Source organism: Felis catus, chromosome A3 (genome assembly GCF_018350175.1).
Source record: "Felis catus isolate Fca126 chromosome A3, F.catus_Fca126_mat1.0, whole genome shotgun sequence".
In the NCBI taxonomy this organism is placed as follows: Eukaryota; Metazoa; Chordata; class Mammalia; order Carnivora; family Felidae; genus Felis; species Felis catus.
The window spans coordinates 38,933,357-38,957,333 of NC_058370.1; the positions used below are offsets into that span (position 1 = coordinate 38,933,357).

Sequence of the window (23,977 nt, forward strand, 5' to 3'; positions counted from 1 at the left end):
GAATCCAAAAGTTTCAAAACAACACATTTTAGGGCCACTTTTAACAAGAGCAAGATCTATGCAGACGGTTGAATGAACAATGCTTCGATGGAGAACGCCCTGAAGGAAAAAGGGTAATGCCAGCAATTCAAATTTTTCATTTTCATACTTAAGTTTATGCACTAATTTTTGGGCTAAAGAAAAGAAGAATCACTCACTTCCTGTACCCATCTGGCTGGACTCCATCTCAGGGCTCCTGAGCCCTGTGGCTGTTTCATGTTCATGCCAGTTAATGGCCCAGCTCAGCAAAAAAACCAAGCATATTTCAAAACATTCAGGTGTACTTGCCAACATACAATGTCAGTACTTGTGGATTCAGAAAACTGTACATTTTTTTCATTTTAATTGTGACAAATGGTTGGCATTGCTACACTTATTAGGGGTATACAAGGTTTGAAATTTATACTAATGTAAAGAGTTTCATGGAATAAAAATATTCATGTCATGCCTGGAGTGGGGTAGTATCTTTCCTCTTCCTCAGGGCTGCCCACAGACTCTTACTAAGATTTGAGTTCCCAATCCTCAGATTTGTCCATGTGGCAGTTCATCCACTGGTCCCCAGAAGTCACTCCCCATCACTCCTCAAAGATTTATGGTCCTGGGGCACCTGGGTGGCTCAGTTGGTTAAACGTCCGGCTTCTGCTCAGGTCATGATCTTGTGGTTTGTGAGTTCAAGCCCTACGTCAGGCTCTGTGCTCACAGCTTGGAGCCTGGAGCCTACTTCTGATTCTGTCTCCCTATTTCTCTGCCCCTCCCCTGCTCCAGAGTATGAGCTCTGTCTGTCTGTCTCTCTCTCAAAGATAAGTAAACATTAAAAAAAAAAAAAAAAAAAAAAAAGATTTAAGGTCGTAGATCATTATTTCTCTGACATCTATACTGCTGTAAGTTCTCATGATTTCAAGGTATGGAGATTATGCTTCCAACTCCCTGATCTCTCAATTCCTTGACCTATCCTCTCCCAAGAATCTTTTCCTTTATTCCATGTCAGTCACTCATTCTCCTTATTATGTACCCTAGTGTGACTACCAACAACTTCCACCTCTTTCATAGACTTTACTTGCAAGCATCTCACTACCTACTACCCCTAACTTTCCATCGTACGCCCTCTAGTACCCAGACTCCAACAATCCCCCACCCACTTCATATCCTCACTTTGGTCCTTAAGTGGGCTAAATTCTATGTCCCATCATTATAATTAATTCCCTGCAGAAACTGTCAACTATTTTGCCCTGCTACTGACCATCATACTCACCTGGCGAAATTCCAACCATCGTTAAATCCTACTCCATGTCTACAGCCATAAGCTGAATTTGACCAGAGAATGGCACTACTGTGCTAACCACTCATGATCACTAACCTCAATTTGGTTCCTTAATGCTGCTCAGAAATCATACATTTCCCAAGGACTGACCTATACTTTCTCACTTACCCTCAAATTTCCAATATCTCCTCCAGTTCTAACTCTGCAGCTGACCTTGATTCCCAATTCCCTGAAAAAAACAGAAACAAGGAAAGAAAACCTTCATACATCCCCACCATATCTTCTTGATTTGTGTGTTATCACAGATGAATTGCTCATGTTCCTGCCTGTTCACTAGGTACATCCCTTCTCTCACTCAAGGATCTCATGACAGTGATTCCAGGGTCCTTCACCATCTTCTTTATCGAGATTCATTCCTCTGAGAATCTCATATATATAGTCCATCACCTTAAAATATTTGCACACTCTTGATTCTCAAATGTATTTTAGCCCAGGCCTTCTCCCTGAACTAGAGACTTGAATAAACACTTGCCCGATTAACATTTCCACTTGCGTATTTGATAAGAACTGCCTGGAACTATTGAACTTGCCTCCAACACTTACTCTTCCTGGACGCTTCCCCACATCAGTAAACAGAAACTTCATTCTTTCAGTTGCCCAGGCCAAAAGCCAAGTCATCTTGGACTCTCTTTGTCTTACTCTATACCAATTTATTAGCAAAACATGTTAGCTCTACGTTCAAAAACTAGCCAGAATCCAACCACTTCTTTCCCTTCTACCACCATCACTCTAGTCCAAGCCACTACTATTTCTTGCCTGATATAGCATGAGAGCATCTGACTGGTCTCCCATGTTCCAGTCTGAGCCCTCCATGTCTACTGTTGGTAATGCAGCCAGAATGACCATGTTGAAATGCAAGTCAGGCCACGTTATTCCTCTCCTCATATATCTCCATGAGTAAGTTTCTACATAGAGGTCCTAACCACCCCTTTGAGCTCATCCCTAATCATCTTCCCCCTTGTTCTCTCTGCTCCAGCTACACTGGCCTTCCTCCGAATCCTCAGTCCCTCCAGACACACTGCTACGTCTTTAGCACATGTTGTTCTGGCATATTCTTCCCTTCATGGGCCACATGACTCCATCCCTCATCTCTGGATTTTTGTTTAAATGTAACCTTCTAAGGGAGGTCTTCCCTGACCATGCTCAAAAACTGCAAGCTCCCCTACAGTTACTACCTACCTTTCCTACATCATTTTTCTCTGTAGCTCTTATAACCATATGACAAATGAGAAGATTTACCTATTTATTTACTGTCTGCCTGACGATAAAATAGAAGCTCCATGAGGAGGACATGGACTTTGTTTCATTCACTACTATAACCCCTGTGCCTGATCTAATGCCTGAAATGTGGTGTATGTGCAAATACTTGTTGAATAAATGAAGAAATGTATGTTTCTGGAAGCATCAAGATGGAGGGGCTTTTCTGAATCATCTAGGCCAGAGATTTGCAAAAGGGCCAGATAGTAAACATTTTCAACTTTGCAGGCCTTCTGGTCTAAGTCACAACTTCTCAACTCTGCCATTGTAATGCAAAAGGAGTCAAAATGTGTAAACAAATGAATGTGTCTGTGTTTTAATAACATTTTATTTATAAAATCAGGTGGCCAGCAGGATTTGACCTGTCGACCATGGTTTGCCAAACCCTAATCTAGGTTATTCTGCTGCACTAAGCATTAAAGCCTTAATCACCAGTTCTCCTCAAATTTATTAAATAGAGTTCATAAATTCTAGAGCTAGGGCCAATAGACCAATTATCCAATCTGACCCCCATGGCAGACAATAGATGCTTACCTAGCATCCATTCTCTCCTTCTAACTAAAAGAAACCCATTTTGTTGAGGGGACAGCAATGTCCAGCTAAGAAATGACTTTCTTAGACTCTCTGTAGCTAGAGGTGACCACAGGCCACAGTTCTGGCCAATAAGACACACAGAAAAGTCATGTGAGGGCATTTTAGGAAAAGTCCTTGAAAGAGGATTGACAGGTGGAACATTCTTTTTTGTTCATTGCCCTTGCCCCTTTTCCTGTTTCAAATGCAAATATGATGCCCAGAGAGTGGTTAGAGCCACACTCTAAGGACAGCAGAATGGGAGGCTGGTATGGTGAAGATACCGTGGAGCTCATGCACAGGTCCTCCTGATGTCTTCTTATAAAAGGAAAAACTAGTGTCCCATGATAAATGGCTTTCAAAAAGAGAAAATAAATATTTGGTTAAGCTTAATAAGCTTAAGCTATAAGTAGCTTCTTTTTAAATATGAAATTTATTGTCAAATTGGTTTCCATACAACACCCAGTGCTCATCCCAACAGGTGCCATCCTCAAAGTAGCTTTTAAAAAGACCAAACGAATCATCCAAGACCCTAAAGGCCAGCAAGTGGCATAATAGAGATTTGAACTGATCCTATGACTTCCACTTCAACAGCCTTTCTCTTCACGTCACTCCCTACTCAAAGACAGAATAAAAGGCACAACATGCTATTCCATGGAAGGAAGACAGCATGTAAAAGCAAGCTTTGTTCCTATCCAAAAATGATCATTTCCCAGGTTCAGGTAACTAGGAATTCTGGGGTTTTTACCTAGCTTCAGACCTCAGATCCATACCGCTGATAACCCCTAAATTAATCCTATCACTCACAAACTAAAGAGAAAGATGGCTCCTCTGCATAGCTTTGGCAGAAAAAGACCAGGGGAGTGTTTCCATCTGCCTGACTGGATACCACATTCCTTCTTGAATCAACCACCACAGCCAGAAGGATGACTATTCCGATTGGCTTATACTGGGTCACATGCCCACCCCTGTGACATGGGAGATGGGTCAGCCCTACTCAAATGGGGTCTGAATGGTTCCTTTCAGTAAAGAATGGTCTCTTGTATCTGGAGAGGAGTGTTGAAACATGTGCCCAAACACACACACATTTTTTTTTTTTTTTTTTTTTTTTTGGCCTCTCCCAGGAAATTAGGAGATCTGTGTTGTAGGCTTAACTCTAACTACCTAGATGCATGATGCAGGTCACCAGATTGACATTTGATATTTGGTTCTGGAGATGACTCATCCAATATTAGCCTGAAGTATTAAAAGAGAGACTGAAACAGTATTTGAAAAAATCTTAGAAAAGTATAAAGCGCTATATAATATATAAGATTATTATAATAATTGAATAAATACAACTGATAAAAAATAGGAAAGAAACTCTTTCTTACCTCATCCAAACCTATAACAATCTTTAAAACATTCGTTACAATAATGAAAAACATAAAAGGCCTCAGATCACAACTGGTCTAGACAACAAAGACAGGAACTTTTGGGTACCATCTTTCTGGGACTTCAGGACCATAATGTTCCCCTCAAAAAATGACTTGCCTCATTCTATTCCCATCCCTGTTCTAGTCATAACCTCCTTACTCTGTTGATCTTCAGGAACCAAAATAAAAAAATTTAAAGTAACCATACACATATTGTTTCAATCCTTAAATGATTTTGATGAATTGACTTTCATTTGCTATGGCATCTGTTTGCAATAGCAAAAGACTGACACAATCTATAAACATCCACTAAAAAGGGTCTACATAATAAAATTATGCCATATCCATATAATGGAATACTATACAGCTGTGAAGAAAAAAATAAAGAAACTATTTATGCACTAACTCAGAAGGATTGCCTAGATAAATTCAATGAAAAAAGCTAAATGTAAGGTTGTCACATAACTATCTTGCCACTGTTCGTGTAAAAGGCAAGAAAAGAACACACACATCATGCTCCTGCACATAAAGGCATAGGATCTCTCTTGATGAATACAAAGAAACAAATTACCTTGGTTTTCTCTACAAAGAAGAGCTGGGTTGGCTGAAGAACAGAGTTTGGGAGAGACTTCTCCCTGTTTATCCTTTTGTATCTCTTGTATCTTGCATCATGTGACTATACTAACTTTGTACCAAATAAATAATAGACTGATAGCACAGTACAGCATAAACCTTATGGAAGGACAAAGACACCACCAGGTCATACAGATCTCTAATAACCAAGCACAGAGGTTGATGCATTTGGCTGCCAGAACAATCAACTCTAGGCTTAATAGTCTAACACAACAGTTGTGTTAACATAGGGTAGTGACTGGAATATAACAATAATCCCGTTCTTCCCTATTACCTTCATGGTGGGGACCACAAAGCACATGGTTACCTAATATTTGGGCAAATGCATGTTTCTGCTAACAAAAACAGTGGATGGAAGTAACCGATTAGGGATTCAAACAAGAGCATGCCCCCATTTATGTATGTAAGTATGTGTGTGTATATGCTGGTATATACACGCACAAACACACACACACACATACAAACACAATAAAGTTTGAAAATAAATGAGTAGCCAGATCTTTAATACACTTTCTATTTCATAAATACTGGGGATATACACAGAACCATTTATGAGTGTTTTTTGCAACACCTAAGAGAAGACCAATCCGACTGTGACTTAAACAAATTGGAGTTTACTTTTCCCACCTAACATGCAGTCTAGAGGAAAGTGGCTTTTGCATTTGTGGCAGCACATCTACAGTGTCAAGGCCATGATTTCTGTGAGTCTTGTCCGTTTCCTTATGGAAACAAGATGGTTGCTCTTACTCCAGGCATCACATCCATATTCAGGACAGGAAGAAGATAAAAGAGGTAATATCAGCCCTTTTTATCAAGAAAACAAAAGACTGTCCCAGAAAACATCAAGTGGATTCTCACTTGCATCTCATTAGCCTGACCCAATACTGTATGCCTATTTCTGAAAAGGAGTCTTAAACATAAATATTTAGCTTTTACAGTCTGTGTAATAGAGGCATGCAAGGGTGAAATAAGCTAGAATAACTACTAGACATTCTAACCAGCCCACAGTGTGTGCCACAAGTACTGCAAAAGTTGGCATGTAGAGATGATGAAATGTGACCCCTGACAGTTTATGTTCTTTATTGCCTGCTTTCAGAATATTTTCATATGTGACAATATTGAGAGCTTTTCATAAATCCAAAAAATAAAAAAATTAATGTACACATCATATATTCATATTTATGTGCCTTCTTATTAAATGTAATTGTCCTGCCAAATAAATGCACATCCAAAACACACATAGTTATTTTCTGTATATTTTTCCTTAAATATAAGTTTTCATTTGTTTAATGAACTATGTTATAATTGTAATTAATTTCTCAGGATCTGTAAAGCAGTTCTGTTCCCTTCACTTTGTTAACTGGTAAAGTTTTGTTATAACTTAAGTCCCAAAGAGTTGTTACTTTCATCATAAGCTTTTCTACAAAGGAAGTCAATTACCCTTGAGTGTCATCATTAGTCTACAGTGCAAAAGTAATACACATAAAAATATTCTTTTCCTGAGCCATTTCCATGGAAGTTGCAAACACTATAAGCTTTCATTCTAAATACTGTGGAAGAGACCCCCTAAAAACAAAGACACTCTCTTACCTTCAGAATTTTTTCATGTCTAAGATATTAATAATTCTTATACTACTAATTGGCAATTTTTATGAATAACTATTAATTATTACTTAATCTGTTAAAATTTCTCTAATTGTCTCTAAAAGTGTATCAAAGGCTAATCATTCCCAAATGTTTTTGTTTAAAGCGCTGTGTTTTCAAAATTATTTATCCAAAGGGAGTTCATTTTTACTTATATCATTTCTACTGGCTATCAGTCAGGTGGTGTTTGGGTTGGATTCTTTAAATACAGGTTTCTAGGGGCGCCTGGGTGGCGCAGTCGGTTAAGCGTCCGACTTCAGCCAGGTCACGATCTCGCGGTCCGTGAGTTCGAGCCCCGCGTCAGGCTCTGGGCTGATGGCTCAGAGCCTGGAGCCTGTTTCCGATTCTGTGTCTCCCTCTCTCTCTGCCCCTCCCCCGTTCATGCTCTGTCTCTCTCTGTCCCAAAAATAAATAAAAACGTTGAAAAAAAAATTAAAAAAAAAAATAATAAATAAATAAATACAGGTTTCTATATTTATAAAACAGTCAATTGTTTTGCATTTTTGTATCTAAATAATTACAGAATACAGTGAGAAGCTCTTGAGAATATCATATTTTACAGGAAGGAAAGGAAAGTAGGGAAGAAAAACAGGCAGGATTATTTTTGACCTAAAAAAATATGGAAATGCAAACACACACACATACACACACACTTACAGCAAACACACTCAAAGTTTACCCCAAAAATACAATTACAGAATTCCAAGTCAAAAATACAAATAAGAAACTACTTGATTTAAATGTTTAAAATGAATATAAATCTGCTACTTAAATCAAATAAAGAAAATACTCTGAGCTTACCCAATTTGAAACTGAAAATCAAGCCAGAATCAAGGTACCATAGCAGAAAATCATCAGTGTCATTGAGCCTCAGAGGGACTATGTGAGAAGCACTCAAAATAAGCTTCCCACGATTAATGCTAATGAATGAACTGGGTTCTACCACATTCATAAAAGGTTCTGAATAATGTTGTTTACACACACCCTATTCTTCCTTCATGAATACGTGGTTCTCACAGATTCAAAAATCATACTTACACTCAAATATCTGATGACAAAGAACATTAGGCTACAATGTGGGAAAGCAACTTTACAACCACAAAAACAATTCTAAAATTTATTATGAGCATACAATATATGGATTTATTTATTTACCCACATCCATCAAATGTAATAAAAGGTCTGTTCAAATGAACCAGTCAATATATTGTACAACTCAGCCTTCAGCTTCATTTGATTTAATTTTCCTTTCCTTCTTGCAACATTATAATTATGTGCTGGGAGTTTACTATAACTAATATTAGTGGTTTTGTCCACATGCTCACAAACTAAAGGAAAAGACAAAAAAGCTTTCTGATCACCTAATCAGTACCCTCAGGAAAAAAAAAAATGCTAATATGGAAACAAAGATCTTTATTTCTTTTCTGCATGGGATGAAACAAATTCCTTGTGTGGTTTTAATTACATCCTAATATTTCATAAACATCTTTTAGCATAAAATTCAAATTACGTGATGGTACCAACTTCTAAAATCAAGTCCACAGTCCCTTACATCTGGCCACGTTTGAATCAAATAGACCAGCAACAAAACTACTGTTCTTTTTAATGTAACATGTTTACAAAGGTGTTGTTGCTGTTTTTCATTTTTCATACTGTACTTATTATTTGCCTTCTATCCAAATAATATTACTAAATTATTACAAGGTACCAAAATTCCATAGCTAATTTAAATGGTCTTTTCTTTGTTTTCCCAAAGGTCTGTGTGAGTAAGAACACACCTGCTATGGACAAATCATCCTTTGCTATTTTAAAAGCTCCAACTATCCAAAATATTTGAGATTTCCAGGCTGTAGGAGGAGGCTAGAGCTCTTGTATAAACAGGAAACCTAGGCCACAGGGAGAAAACCAACATTAGCTGGGAATGCCCCAAGCCCTACAAAGTTAGACTTCTGGTGGTAGCTACCCATTTCCACTTATTCTGATAAGTCCGTATTATTAGTCTGCTGCTGATCAACTCTGTTAGTAATTTAATACAATAACAAGGCTTTTGTTTTTGTTTTTTGTGTGTTTTTTTTCTTATTTGTAAGAGGAAAGGAAGAAAAGAAAACTGATTGAGGCTGCCTAGTTTTATTTCAAGATTCTCCTTTAAGAATAATGCATCAGCCATGCCACAGAAGGGAACTTCTGGGTTTCTTTTGAAATTGGGATGCTTCTGTTTCTTACATTCAATATGCACTGAAAAAAACAAACTTGGGTGTTACTCAATTTAGTAAGAAAATAAACTATTTATTTCCAAAATGATTATCCAAGTCAATAAATGTGATTTTCCACCATCCTTTCCAGCCAAAGGAAAAAAAAATGCCTCAAATTTTTACTACTTTCACAATTCTCCTGAATATTATCTATAATCACTCTTCCTATTATGGGATCTCCTAGCCTTTCTGTACAATGTTTCTGCATCTTGTTTTAAATAAGATACATAAGTATTTTTTAAACTTATGTTAAAAATAAACAAAAAAAGGAGACCACTCTGAGAAGTATTTCAGAGCTCACCACAGCAACTCCTCAGAAAAAGACAAGGAAAAAGCTCAATTTTGCCATTAGCTTCCCAAACAGCATTCTTGAAGACCCTTAGAAAACCACCTAAATTTCTAAAATGACTGTTTAAAAACTTAAAGATAGATAGATAGATAGATAGATAGATAAATAAATAAATAAATAAATAAATAAATAAATAAATAAATTATTGCTATCTTCATAGTTAATTGCTATTATTCTTTTCCCCTTTTATTTCCATTCCATCCTCTCACTTAAATTTATTCTGATTTACAAAACTTCTACACATTTAAAAATATTCTGGGATTCTACATATGTGTCTTTTGTTACACAGGAAGAAAAATATAATTTATTTTGCAACTTTGTGGCATTCCCTGAGACACATTCCAGTTAAGGAAGAAAAAGATGAAAAGCAAAGTATTAATCTTCAATAACTTTATGTACTATGCAAAGCTGTGGATGCTAGTCATCTACCAAACTCTAAACCCACCTCACCTGTCACCAAAGAACTTGGCTCAAGAACTTCTTCACCATTTCTAGGTCTCTTTCCTTCCCAGCTGCTCAGTGTTCTCCTTTTGTCACTATGATACAAGGTGAGAAGTTGACTTACATCCTCCTAATGCCTAAACCAAAAAGCTTTTTCTTGATATTCATTTACATCTCTAAACACATAGATATCCCTTGGCTATGTCAAAAAATTTTCTTCTGCCTCTGTCTTCCAAACCAGTATCTTTCTCAGCTATATCCATTCTCCCTCTCTTTCCTATCTCCTTCACAGGATTCTCTTCCATCCATTGCAAAGGCAGACATCCTCTGAGGTTTTTACCTTTGGCTCTTCATTCATTCATTCATTCATTCATTCATTCATTCACTCTTTCATTCATTCATTCCACAAATATTCTATTAGAAGTTGGGGATAGAACAGGGGCACCTGGGTGGCTCAGTCGGTTAACTGTCCGACTTCAGCTCAGGTCATGATCTCGCAGTGCACTAGTTTTGAGCCCTTGTGTCAGGCCCTGTGCCGACGTGTCAGAGCCTGGAGCCTACTTCAGATTCTGTCTCCCTCTCTCTCTGCCCCTCCTTCCCCCTTAAAAATAAATAAACATTTTTTTTTAAAAGAAGCTGGGGATAGAACAATGGGAGGAAAATAAGTCAAAATCACTGCCTTCACTGAGTTGATTCCTGCTAAAGGGAGATACACAATAAGAAACAAAAAAGTATAGAATCAAGAAGTGCTAAGAAGAGGGGCGCCTGGATGGCTCAGTTGGTTAAGCATCTGACTTCGGCTCAGGTCATGATCTCACAGTCTGTGAGTTCAATCCCCGCCATCAGTCTCTGTGCTGACAGCTCAGAGCCTGGAGCCTGCTTCAGATTCTATGTCTCCCTCTCTCTGCCCCTCCCCTACTCATGCTCTGTCTCTCTCTGTCTCAAAATAAATTAAAAAAATAAATAAATAAATAAAAAAGAAGTGCTAAGAAGGAACATAAATCTAAGTAGGAGGGTAAGAAGAGGTGTAAGAATTTTATGTAGAGTGGTTAGGAACAACCTCTCTGAGGAAATGACATGCAAGCAGATCTGGCCTCCTCAGCTGCATCATACATTCCATGGAAGATACCATAAAGTCTCAACTTTCCACTCAATTCTAAAGTCTCAACTTCCCTTTCAAGCTCAGGCCCATATATCCAACTGACTATCTTGCATATAAATACCTCTGTGCTAACATGGTCAAACTCAACCCCATTTTCTCCACACGTCCAATGCTCGATAAATGACATTCTCATAATCTCTTACTGACATGTAATTTCAAGTCACTCTAGTTACAATTCCTTTTTTACTGCAACTATCATAGTCAACCAGCCATTAAGCCCCAGAGATTCTCTCGTGGAGAGTCTCTGATACCTGACTCTCCTCTCTATCCAATAAAATTCTGCTTCTATAATTGCAGTGGCCTTCACTTCCAGGGCCTTCTTCCTCCAATCTATCCAACATGCTAGTATTGCACTTTACTACAGAAGCCTTATGTGGTCAACACTACAGTAAATCCAATTGTTGCTTTGTTTTTCACTTGTAATTACAACACTGTCTTTAATATATTCTGTACACTTTTAAATCAGACTACTTGCTATTCACTAAACAAGTCCAAGATTTTCCCTCCTAAAAACGACTCATTCATGACACTTTCCTCAGTCTACCAGATATGAAATCTCTTATCTGCTTCTTTTGAACTCCTTTGCCCTTCCTACTTTGTCATATTTAAGAGCTTTAATTATAAAGGGAACAATATAACATAATTTTCAAGGCATATTAAAAGAACAATATGCATTAATCTACTCAACAAATAGAAAAAATCTAACACTCTTAATACTATGGAGACTCCCCGGTCCTCCCTCCCAAGGGAAATTACCCTGAACTACTTGTCAATAACTTGCTCATCTCCTGTATAGTTTTACAGTATGTGGATTTATAATTAAATAGTGCTTGGTTTTGCAAAGTCCTATTAATGGTGGCATACTCACTGCAGCCATCTGCAAACTGCATTTTGTTAGTATTATGATTTTAAGGTTCATCTATACTTCAGTGTATAGCTGTAATGCACTCATTTTCACTGTCATGCAGTAATCTCTTGATGGACATGGGGAGGCTATTTGCTCATCTCACAGAGTGTCCAAGAGAGACAGCATTCACAGAGAGACCCCTCCAGAAACAAAGGAATTGGCAGGTGCCATTTCCCTCCTGTGTCCCTCGGCATAAGTACAGGGCCACCTGTGGGAAGCAATGCAGCACCAACATTTGCTACCTAACTTGCTTACACAAAGCCCCACACACCCAGGCACCAGTGGAACCTCCCCACTTAGTCACACTTGCCTCAGTCCTAGCAGGGCAGACACCCTACCCCAGAAAACTAGTCCAAACCCCTGCCAACACCAAATTTCCCAACAGGGGAATTTTTCAGGGCCTTCATTCTGGTGACAGCAGTGACAGGTCTCATTTCACAAACCAGAACACACCTAGTAAAAACATGCCACATTCAGACCAGGGATGAAACGCTGCCCACAACAGAAAAGAGAGTCTCCGCAGACCACTGGCTGAAGGATAAAGTGGCCAAGACAAAACAAGAGAGCATACATAACACACACTAGAGACACTCCTGAAAGCAACAGGCCCTGGAAAACAGGAGATACCACATGGCAGGGCACTTCAGGAACTCTTCTTCATAAGGTCATTAACCTTAAGAATAGGAGACATACCTAACTTTCCCAATACAGAGAAACAGGCACAGAGACATAAGACAAAATGAGAAGACAAAACAACAACAACAACAACAACAACAACACAAAAACTATCCCAAATAAAAGAACAGAACAAGGCCACAGCCAGCCAGAGTTCTAAGCAAAACAGATATATATAACATGCCTGATAGAGAATTTAAAGTAATAATCATAAAGATACTCACTGGACTTGACAAAAGAGTGGAAGACATGAGTGAGACCCTTAACACAAACATAAGGAATAACACAGTAAGGAAAAAGGGTGTAATAAACAAGACGAGAAATACACTTGATGGGGGCTCCTGGGTGGCTCAGTCGGTTCAGCATCCAGCTTCAGCTCAGGTCATGATCCTTCAGTTCATGAATTTGAGCCCTGCATCGGGATCTGTGCTGACAGCTCAGAGCCTGGAGCCTGCTTTGGATTCTGTGTCTCCTTCTCTCTCTGCCCCTCCCCCCGCTCATACTCTGTCTCTGTCTCTGTCTCTCTCTGTCTCTCTCTCTCTCTCTCCTTGTCTCTTAAAATATATAAAACATTTAAATTTTTTTTTTTTAAATAAAGAAATACACTTGATGGAATGAATAGCAGGATGGAAGAAGCAGGGAATGAATTAGTGACCTGGAAGACAGAGTAATGGAAAGTATTCAAGCTGAAAAAAAAAAGAAAGAAAAAAGAATTATGCAAAATAAGAGTAGACTTCAGGAACTCAGTGACTCCATCAAATGTTAATAACATTCCTATTATAGGAGTCTCAGAAGAAGAAACAGAAAAGGGGGAAGAAAAATTTATTTGAAGAAATAATAGCTGAAAACTTTCTTAATCTGGGGAAGGAAATAGATATTCATATAGAGAAAGCATAAAGAACTCTCATCAAAATCAACAAAAGCAGATTCAGACCAAGAAATATTGTAATTAAAGGCAAAATATAGTGACAAAGAGAAAAATTTTTCAATCACTAAGACAAAAGAAGACAGCAACTTAAATTTCAGATGACTATATATATATATGTATATGTGTGTGTGTATATATATATACATATATACATATATATATACATATGTATGTACGTACATACATATATATGTATACACCCCAAAAGATTCCCCCCCAAAAATTGCTAGAACAGATCCATGAACTCAGTTAAGTTGCGGGGCACCAAGTCAATGAACAGAACTCTGCTGCATTTCTATACACTGATAATGAAACAGCAGAAACAGAAATCAAGGGATCAATCCCATTTACAAATGCACCAACTCATAAGATACCTAGGAATAAACCTAACCGAAGAGGTAAAAATTCTGTACTCTGAAAACTATAAAACACCGATGAAGGAAATTGAAGTTGACATAAAAAAATGGAAAAATAATCCATGCTCCAGGATTTTAAGAACAAATAATATCTGTATTACCCAAAACAATGTACACATTCCATGTAAGCCCTATACTAACATTATTTTTCACAGAAATAGAAAAATCATAAAATCTGTGTGGAACCACAAAGATCCCGAGTAGCCATAGGAATCTTGAAAAACAAAAGCAAAGCTATAGCATCACAATTCCAAACATCAAGTTACATTACAAAGCTGTAGTGATCAAACAGTATTGTACTGGCACAAAGATCAATGGAACACAATAGAAAACCCAGAAATGGAACCACAACTATATGGTCAATTAATCTTTGACAAAGCAGGAAAGAATATCCAATGATAAAAAGTCTCTTCAACAAATGATGTGGGAAAACTGGACAACAACACATAAAAGAATTAATCTGGACCATGTTCTGACACCATACACGAAAAGAAATTCAAAATGGATTAAACACATAATGTGAGACCTGAAATTATAAAAATCCTAGAGGAGAACACAGGCAGTAACCTCCTTGATACCAGCTGTAGCAATTTCTTACTTGACATGTCTCCTGAAGAAAGGGAAATACTATTGGGACTACATCAAAATAAAAAGCTTCTGCACAATGAAGAAAATATTCACAACTAAAAGGCAACCTATGGAATCAGAGAAGATATTTGTAAATGACATATCTGATAAAGGGTTAGTATTCAAAATATAGAAATAACTTATAAAGCTCAACACACATACACACACACATAATCCAGTTTAAAAATAAGCAGAAGACATGAATAGACATTTTTCCAAAGAAGCCATCCAAATATGCAACTGACATGAAAAAGATGCTCAACATCTCTTAGCATCAGGGAAATACAAATCAAAACTACAATGAGATATCAGCTCACACCAGTTAGAAAGGCTAAAATTAACAACACAGGAAATAATAGGTGTCAGTGAGAATGTAGAGAAAGGAGAACCCTCTACACTGGTGGTAGGAATGCAAACTGGTGCAGCCACTCTGCAGAACAGTATGGAGGTTCTTCAAAAAGTTAAAAATAAAACTACCCTACAACCCAGCAATTTCACTACTAGCTATTCACTCAAATGACACAAAAATACTGATTCAAAGGGATACATGCACCACAATGTTATAGCAGAATAATCAACAAGAGCCAAATTATGGAAAGAGTCCAAATGTCCATCGACTAATGAATGGATCAAGCAAATATGGTATATATAAATATATACAATGGAATATAACTCATACATAAAAAAGAGTGTCTTTCCATTTGCAACAATGTGGATGGAGCTAGAGAGTACTATATTGAGAGAAATAATCCAGACAAAAACAAATACCATATGATCTTGCACATATGTGGGATTTAAGAAACAAAACAAATGAACATGGAGGAATAAAAAAGAGAGAGGGAAACCAAGAAATGGACTCTTAACTGTAGAGAACAAACTAATGATTGCTGGCAGGGAAGTAGGTTGGTGGGATCAGTTAAATAGGTGATAGGTATTAAGGAGAGAACTTGTTCTGATGAGCATTGTGTGTTGTATGTAAGTGATGAAACACTAAATTCTTTACCTGAAATTAATGTTACACTGTGTATTGGCCAGATGGAATTTAAATAAAAATTTGGAAAAATAAAAAAAAAATTTTAATTTAAAAAAATTTAAAAAAAAAGAAAAATAAACAAAAAAGAAAAGAAAATAGTAACTTACAAGGGAAAACCCATAAGGGTATAGCAGGAGATTTTTCAGCAGAAACTTTCCAAGCCAGAAGGGAGTGGCATGACATATTCAGTGTTGAACATGAAAATCTATAGCCAAGAATACTGTCAATGCTATCATTCAGAATAAAATGAGAGATAGAGAGTTTCCCAGACAAACAACACTAAAGGAGTTCAATCACTAACCCAACCCTGAAAGAAATATTAAAGGGGACTCTTTAAGTGGAAAGGAGAGACCAAAAGAGAGTATAGAGGTAGGAAACACAAAAGCAGTAAAAATGAGTATTTCTGTAAAAAATCAGTCAAGGTAATATAAACACACATAACTAAAACAAGAGAAGTAAAAAATGGGTTCTTAAAAAATAACTAACTTAACTAAAAAAAACCTTAAAAAATAACTAACTTAACACAGACTATTATATGCAGAAGATATATACAAACCTAATGGTAACCATATATCAAAAATCACCAATAAATATGCAAGAATAAAGAGAAATAAATCCAAAGATATCCGTAAAGAAAATCAGCAAGTCATGAAAGACAGAAAGACAAGAAAGAATCAGAGAAAATCTTTAGAAACACAAAACAAATAATAAAATGACAGTAAATACATATCTATCAATAGTTACTTTGAATGTAAATGGGCTAAATGCACCAATCAAAAGACATAGCATGACACAATGGATAAAAACAAGACCTGTCTATATGCTGCTTACAAGAGACTCATTTTAGACCTAAAGCCACCTGCAGATTGAAAGTGAGGAGATGGAGAAACATCAATTATGAAAATGAATGTGAAAAAAAAGCTGGACTAGCAATATATTTATATTGTTATTTATAAGGGACAAAATAGACTTTCAAACAAAGACTATTAATAAGAGACATAGAAGGACACTATATAATACTAAAGGGGGCAATCCAACAAGAAGATATAACAATTGTAAATATTTATGCACCAAATACATAAAACAGTAACAAATATAAAAGAACTAATCAACAATAATACAAAAATAGTAGGGGACTTTCACACCCCACTTACATCAATGGACAAATCATCTAAACAGAAAATAAACAAGGAAACAATAGCTTTGAATGACACACAAGATCAGATGGATTTAGCAGATATATTCAGAACATTGCATCCTAATACAGCAGAATACACATTGTCTTCAGTGCACATGGAATATTCTGCAGAATAGATCAGATACTAGCAAAACAATCCTCAATAAATTTAAGAAGACTGAAGTCATATCATTCATCTCTTCTGACTACAACATTTATGAAACTAGAGGTCAACCACAAGAAAAAATCTGGAAAGACCGCAGATATATGGGAGGTTAAATAATATGCTACTGAATGATGAAAGAGTCAAACAGGAAATTTAACTAAGTATATGGAAACAAATGAAAATGAAAACACAGGATTCCAAAACATTTGTATGCAACAAAAGCAGTTCTAAGAGGGAAGTTTATAGCAATTCAGGCCCACCTCAAAAAGCAAGAAAAATCTGATTGACAACCTAACCTTACAAGTAAAGGAGCTAGAAAATAAGAACAAACAAAACCTTAAAGCAGCAGAAGGAAGGAAATAATAAAGATTAGAGCAGAAATAAATTATATAAAAAACTAAAATAATAGAACAAATCAATGAAATGTATTATGCTAAGTGAAATAAGTCAGTCAGGAAAAAGACAGATATCATGTTTTCACTCATATGTGGAATTTGAGAAACTTAACAGAAGACCATAGGGGAAGGGAAGGAAAAATAAGTTACAAGCAGGAGGCAAACCATAAAAGACTCTTAAATACAGAGAACAAACTTAGGGTTGTGGGGGTGGGGGGCTGGGGGAAAGGGAAAATGGGAGATGGGCATTGAGGAGGGCACTTATTGGGATGAGCATTGGGTGTTGTACGTAAGCGACGAATCATGGGAATCTACTCCTGAAGTCAAGACTATACTGTACACACTGTATGTTAGCTAACTTGACAATAAATTATTTAAAAAAAAAAGAGAGAGCTGTTTTTTTGATAAGATGAATAAACCTCTAGCCACCCTTACCAGGAAGAAAAGAGAAATGGCCCAAATAAATAAAATCACAAATGAGAGAGGAGAAATAACAACCAACACCACAGAAATTAAAACAGTTGTAAGAGAATATTAGGAAAACTATATATCAACAAATTGGACAATGTAGAAGAAACCAATAAATTCTTAGGAACATATAAACTACCAAAACTGAATGAGGAAGAAATAGAAAATTTGAACAGACCAATAATCACCAAAGAAACTGAATCAGTAATCAAAAAATTCCCAAAAACTCTAAGTCCAGGACCAGATGGCTTCACAGGCAAACTCCACCAAACATAGAAAGAAGAGTTAATACCATTCTTCCTAAAATATTCCAAAAAATAGAAAAGGAAGGAAAATTTACATTCATTCCATGAAGCCAGCATTACCCTGATACCAAAACCAGATCAAAACACCACTAAAAAATAGAACTGCAGGCCAATATCATTGATGAACATAGATACAAAAATCCTCTACAAAATACCAGCCAAATGCAACGATACATCAAAAGAATCATTCACCACGATCAAGTGGCATTTATTCCTGGAATGCAAAAGTGGTTCAATATTTGAAAATCAATCAATATGATACATTACATCAATAAGAAAAAGGATAATAACCATATGATCATTTCAACAGACTCAGAAAATGCTTTTCACAAAGTACCACATCCATTCATGATTAAAAAAAAAGAAACCCTCAACAAAGTAGGATTAGAGGAAATATACCTCAACATTATAAAAACCATATATGAGAAACCCACAGCTAACATCTTACTCAATGGTCAAAAACTGAAAGTTTCCATGTAAGATAAGGAACAAGACAAAGATGGCCATTTTCACCACTTTTATTCAACGTCGTACTGGAACTCCTAGCCACAGCAACCAGACAAGAGGAAAGAATTAAAGGTGTCCAAATTGGTAAGGAAGAAGTAAAACTTTCACTATTTGCAGAGAGCATGATACTATATATAGAAAACTCAGTGACTCTATCAAAGAACTTCTAGAACTAATAAAAGAATTCGGTAAAGTCACAGGATATAGAATTAATGTGCAGAAATCTGTTGCATTTCTGTGCACCAATAATGAAGCAACAGAAAGAAATTAAGAAAACAATCCCATTTACAACTATATCAAAAATAATAAGATACTCAGGAATAAATCTAACCAAGGAGGTGAAAGACCTATACTCTGAAAACTATAAAACACTGATGAAAGATGATGAACGAAATTAAAGATGATACAAAGGAATGAAAAGACATTCCATGCTCATAGACTGAAAGAACACATATCATTAAAATGTCTATATTACCCAAAGCAATCTACAGATTTAATGCAATCCCTATCAAATACCAAGAGCATGTTTCACAGAACTAGAACACAATTCTAAAATTTGTATGGAACTACAAAAGACCCTGAATAGCGAGAGCAATCTTGAAAAAGAAAAGTAAAGGCATCACAATTCTGGATATTAAGTTATATTACAATGATGTAGTAATCAAAACAGTACGGACTGGGACAAAAACAGACGTTTAGATCAATGGAACAGAAGAGAAAACCCAGGAATGGAACCAAACCTATATGGTCAATTAATCTTTTACAAAGCAGGAAACTATACCCAATGTGAAAAAGACATTCTCTTCAACAAATGGTACTAGAAAAACTGGACAGTAACATTTAAGAGAAAGAAACGGGACCACTTTCTTACACCAAACACAAAAATAAACTCAAAATGGACTAAAGACCTAAGTGTGAGTCCTGAAACCATCAAAGTCCTAGAGGAGAACACTGTCAATACCCTCTCTGACATTAGCTGTAGGAACTTTTTTCTAGATATGTCTCCTGAGGCAAGGGAAACAAAAGCAAAAATAAACTATTGGGACTACATCAGAATAAAAGGTTTCTGCATAGCAAAGGAAACAATCAGCAAAACTGAAAGACAACCTACAGAATGGGAGGAGATATTTACACATGACATATCCAATAAAGGGTTAATATCCAAAATGTATAAAGAACATATAAGAGGAGGAGTTAAGATGGCAGGGGATAGGAGGACCCTAAGCTTGTCTCCTCCCTCAAACACAGCCAGATAGCTATCAAATCATTCTCAACACCCAAGAAATCAATCAGAGATGAGAGAACAAAAACTGCAAGTCTGTAAGTAGAAAAGCAACCATGTTATGGAAGGTAGGAGGAGCAAAGAGTTGACTTGGGGGAGATATAACTGTGGATACGGCAATGGAGAGGTAGCCTGCTTTATGAGGCAACCACAAGTATTATGTTCAGTGGAGCACATAATTTGAATTGTTTAGAAGTCTGCTGCCATGAAGGGAGAGCCTGGCTTAAAGATGCTCAGGTGGCAAAGCAGGGTGGAGTCCCAGGAGTGACAGTGAGGACTGAGAGTCTTCTGGGACACAAGAACGGGCGGTGCTAATGTGCTGCACTGTTCCCAAACACAGGAGTAGGACTCCTGCTGGGGGCAGGGAGCTGGGGTGCTGGCTTTCTGCTTTGTTTTGCCATAAACTTTGAACCACGATTATACCACAGCATTCTTTGCATGGGTGACAAGCGGCAAAAGTTCCAGGAGACCCTGTCCCAGAGGAACAGTGAGGGTCCGTCCAGCAGTAGTCCCTAAAATTTTGAGTTTTGAAATTTAGTCATGTACCTGAGATAAAAAAGCTTGGACAAAGTCAGGGTGAATGCAGTGATGTGACCACAACTGGGGACACAAGAGGGGTGACTGATTGCCCTTCTGTGAGGGTTCCATAAAGAGTGGGGGGCACGAAATTTCACTTCCTGGGCTAGAGAGTGGGATGCCACCATATTTGTCCTGACCATTAGCACTGAAAGCCTACAGGGAGCAAACAGCACCACCTTCTGGAGACCAGAGCCACTTAAAGCAAGACCCACCTCCCTGCACCCTAAAGTGCATCTCCACTAGGGCAAATCCACCTAAGATTCGTGAAAAAGGCCTCTCCCACAGAAGACCAGCACAAACAACTCACTCACACTAAGTCTACTGATCACAGAGTGCTACAAAGCTTCACTCTAGGGGAAATAGGATCTAGCTTCCCTTTTACTTTTATTCTTTATTTTTTAACATTATTTCTTCATTTATTTTCTTATTTTATCAATTCTTTCTTTTGTTTTTTAATTTTATTTTTATAAATTATATATATTTTTTAATTTTTTATTTTCATAAGGTATCTGAACTAGAATTTAAAACAACTTCTTAAGGATACTAGCTGGACTTATAAGAAACAGAAGACGTGAGAGGATCCCCTTCTGTGGGGATAAAAGAATTAAAATCAAGTCAGGCCAAAATTAAAATGCTATAACCAAGATGCAAACCCAAATGGAGGCCATAAAAATCAGGATGGACAAAGCAGGGTGTGAATCAGTGATAAAGAAGATAAGAATATGGAAAATAATGAAAGTGAAAAGAAGAGGGAAAGAAAGCTAATGGATCACAAAGGCAGACCTAGGGCATTCAACAACTTACTAAAATGGAATAACATTTGTATCATAGGAGTCCAGAAGAAAAAGAGAGAGAACAGGGCCAGGAGGTTTATCTGAACAAATTATAGCTGAGACTTCCCTAATATGGGAAAGGACACAGACATCAAAATCCAAGAAGCACAGAGAACTCCAATTAAATTCAACAAAAGCCATACGTTGCCAAGGCATATCATAGCTAAATTCACAAAATATATAGACAAGGAATGATCATGAAAAAAGGTTCTTAACCTACAATGAAAGACCAATAAGAAGAGCAGCAGATGTGTACACAGAAACCTAGCAGGCTAAAAGAGATATATTCAACGTGATGAATGAGAAAAATATGCATCCAAGAATTCCTTACCCATCAAGGCTGTCATTCAGAATAGAAGGAGAGATAAAGAATTTCCCAAACAAAAGCTAAAGGAGTTTGCTAAACCAGCTCTGCAAGAAATTTTAAGGGGGGCTCTTTGAAGGGAGAAAAAAGACCAAAAGCAACTAAGACTAGAAAGGACCAGAGAACATCACCAGAAACACCAACTCTACAAGTAACACAATGGCACTAAATTTATATATTTCAATAATCACTCAATGTAAATGGACTAAATGCTCCAATCAAAAGACACAGGGCATCAGAATGCATTTTAAAAAAACAAAAACAAAAACAAGATCCATCTATATGCTGCTTAAAAGGGTCTCAGTTTAGAACTAAAGACACCTGCAGATTCAAAGTGAAGGGATGGAAAACCATCTATCATGCTAATGGAAGTGAAAAGAAAGCTGGAGCAGCCATACTTATATCAGACAAATGAGATTTTATTTTATTTTTTTTCAATATATGAAATTTATTGTCAAATTGGTTTCCATACAACACCCAGTGCTCATCCCAACAGGTGCCCTCCTCAATACCCATCACCCACCCTCCCCTCCCTCCCACCCCCCATCAACCCTCAGTTTGTTCTCAGTTTTTAACAGTCTCTTATGCTTTGGCTCTCTCCCACTCTAACATCTTTTTTTTTTTTTTTTTGCTTCCCCTCCCCCATGGGTTTCTGTTAAGTTTCTCAGGATCCACATAAGAGTGAAAACATATGGTATCTGTCTTTCTCTGTATGGCTTATTTCACTTAGCATCACACTCTCCAGTTCCATCCATGTTGCTACAAAGGGCCATATTTCATTCTTTCTCATTGCCACGTAGTACTCCATTGTGTATATAAACCACAATTTCTTTATCCCAGACAAATGGGATTTTAAACCAAAGTCTTTTACAGGAGATGAAGAAGGGCATTATATCATAATTAAGGGGTCTATCCATCAAGATCTAACGATTTAAATATTTATGCCCCCATGTGGAAGAACCCAAATATATAAATCAATTAATCACAAACATAAAGAAACTCATTGATAATAATACAAGAATAGTAGGGGGCTTTAGCATCCCAGGGAAATGGACAGATCATCTAAGCAGAAAATCAACAAGGAAACAATGACTCTGAATGACACACTAGACCAGATGGACCTAACAGATATATTCAGAACATTTCATCCTAAAGCAGCAGAATACACATTCTTCTCAAGTGTACATGGGACATTCTCCACAATAGATCACATACTGGATCACAAATCAGCCCTCAACAAGTAGAAAAAGACTGAGATCAGACCATGTATATTTTCAGACTACAAGGCCATTAAACTTGAAGTAAACCACAAGAAAAAATTTGGAAAGACCTCAAATATATGGATGTTAAAGAACATTATACTAAAGAAAGAACGGGTTAACAAGGAAATTAAAGAAGGAATTTTGAAAACACAACAGTCCAAAATGAAAACACAACATGAAGATGCATGGGATGCAGCAAAGGCAGTCTTAAGAGGGAAGTACATTGCAATATAGGCCTATCTCAAGAAGCAAGAAAGGTCTCAAATACACAACCTAACCGTATGCCTAAAGTAGCTACAAAAGGAACAGTCAATAAAGCCTAAAGCCAGCAAAAGAAGGGAAATAATTAAGACTAGAGCAGAAATAAATATATAAACAAACGAAACAGTAGAACAGATCAACAAAACTAAGAGCTGAATGTATTAAAATTGATAAACCCCTAGCCAGACTTAACAAAAAGAAAAAGGACCCAAATAGATAAAAATCATGAATGAAAGAGGAGAGATCATAACCAACACCACAGAAATACAAACTATTATAAGAGAATACTATGAAAAATTATACGCCAACAAACTGGGCAATCTGGAAGAAATGGACACATTTCTACAAATTTATAAGCTACCAAAACTGAAACAGGAAGAAATAGAAAATCTGAACAATTCCATAACCAGCAAAGAAAGTGAATCAGTAATCAAGAATCTCCCAACAAACAAGAGTCCTGGGCCAGAAGGCTTCCCAGGGAAATTCTACCTGATATTTAAAGAAGAGTTAATACCTTTTCCTCTCAAACTGTTTCAAAAATTAGAAATGAAAAGAATACTTCAAAACGCATTCTACAAAGCCAACACTACCTTGATTCCAAAACCAAAGACCCCACTAAAAAGAAGACTTACAGGCCAATATCCCTGATGAACATGGAGGCAGAAGTTCTCAACAAAACTAGCAAATGGAATTCAACATTAAAAGAATT

General features: G+C 36.9%; 1 protein-coding gene across 18 annotated transcripts in view; it reads right to left on the minus strand.

Moving 5' to 3' along the window:
- The window catches only part of TASP1 (taspase 1), a 298,108-nt gene that overhangs the window by 107,759 nt on the left and 166,372 nt on the right, over positions 1 to 23,977 (minus strand). For 2 of the 18 annotated variants that reach the window (XM_045053896.1, XM_045053897.1), the window contains one exon: positions 1,469 to 1,529. The exons of 15 other annotated variants lie outside the window; for them this stretch is intronic. In XM_045053896.1, the coding sequence (XP_044909831.1) occupies positions 1,497 to 1,529 (33 nt within the window). In that variant the 3' untranslated portion in view covers positions 1,469 to 1,496. Of the gene's footprint in view, positions 1 to 1,468; positions 1,530 to 9,993; positions 10,017 to 23,977 lie in introns of those variants that run through there. One more of the 18 variants, XM_045053898.1, reaches the window with a different exon arrangement.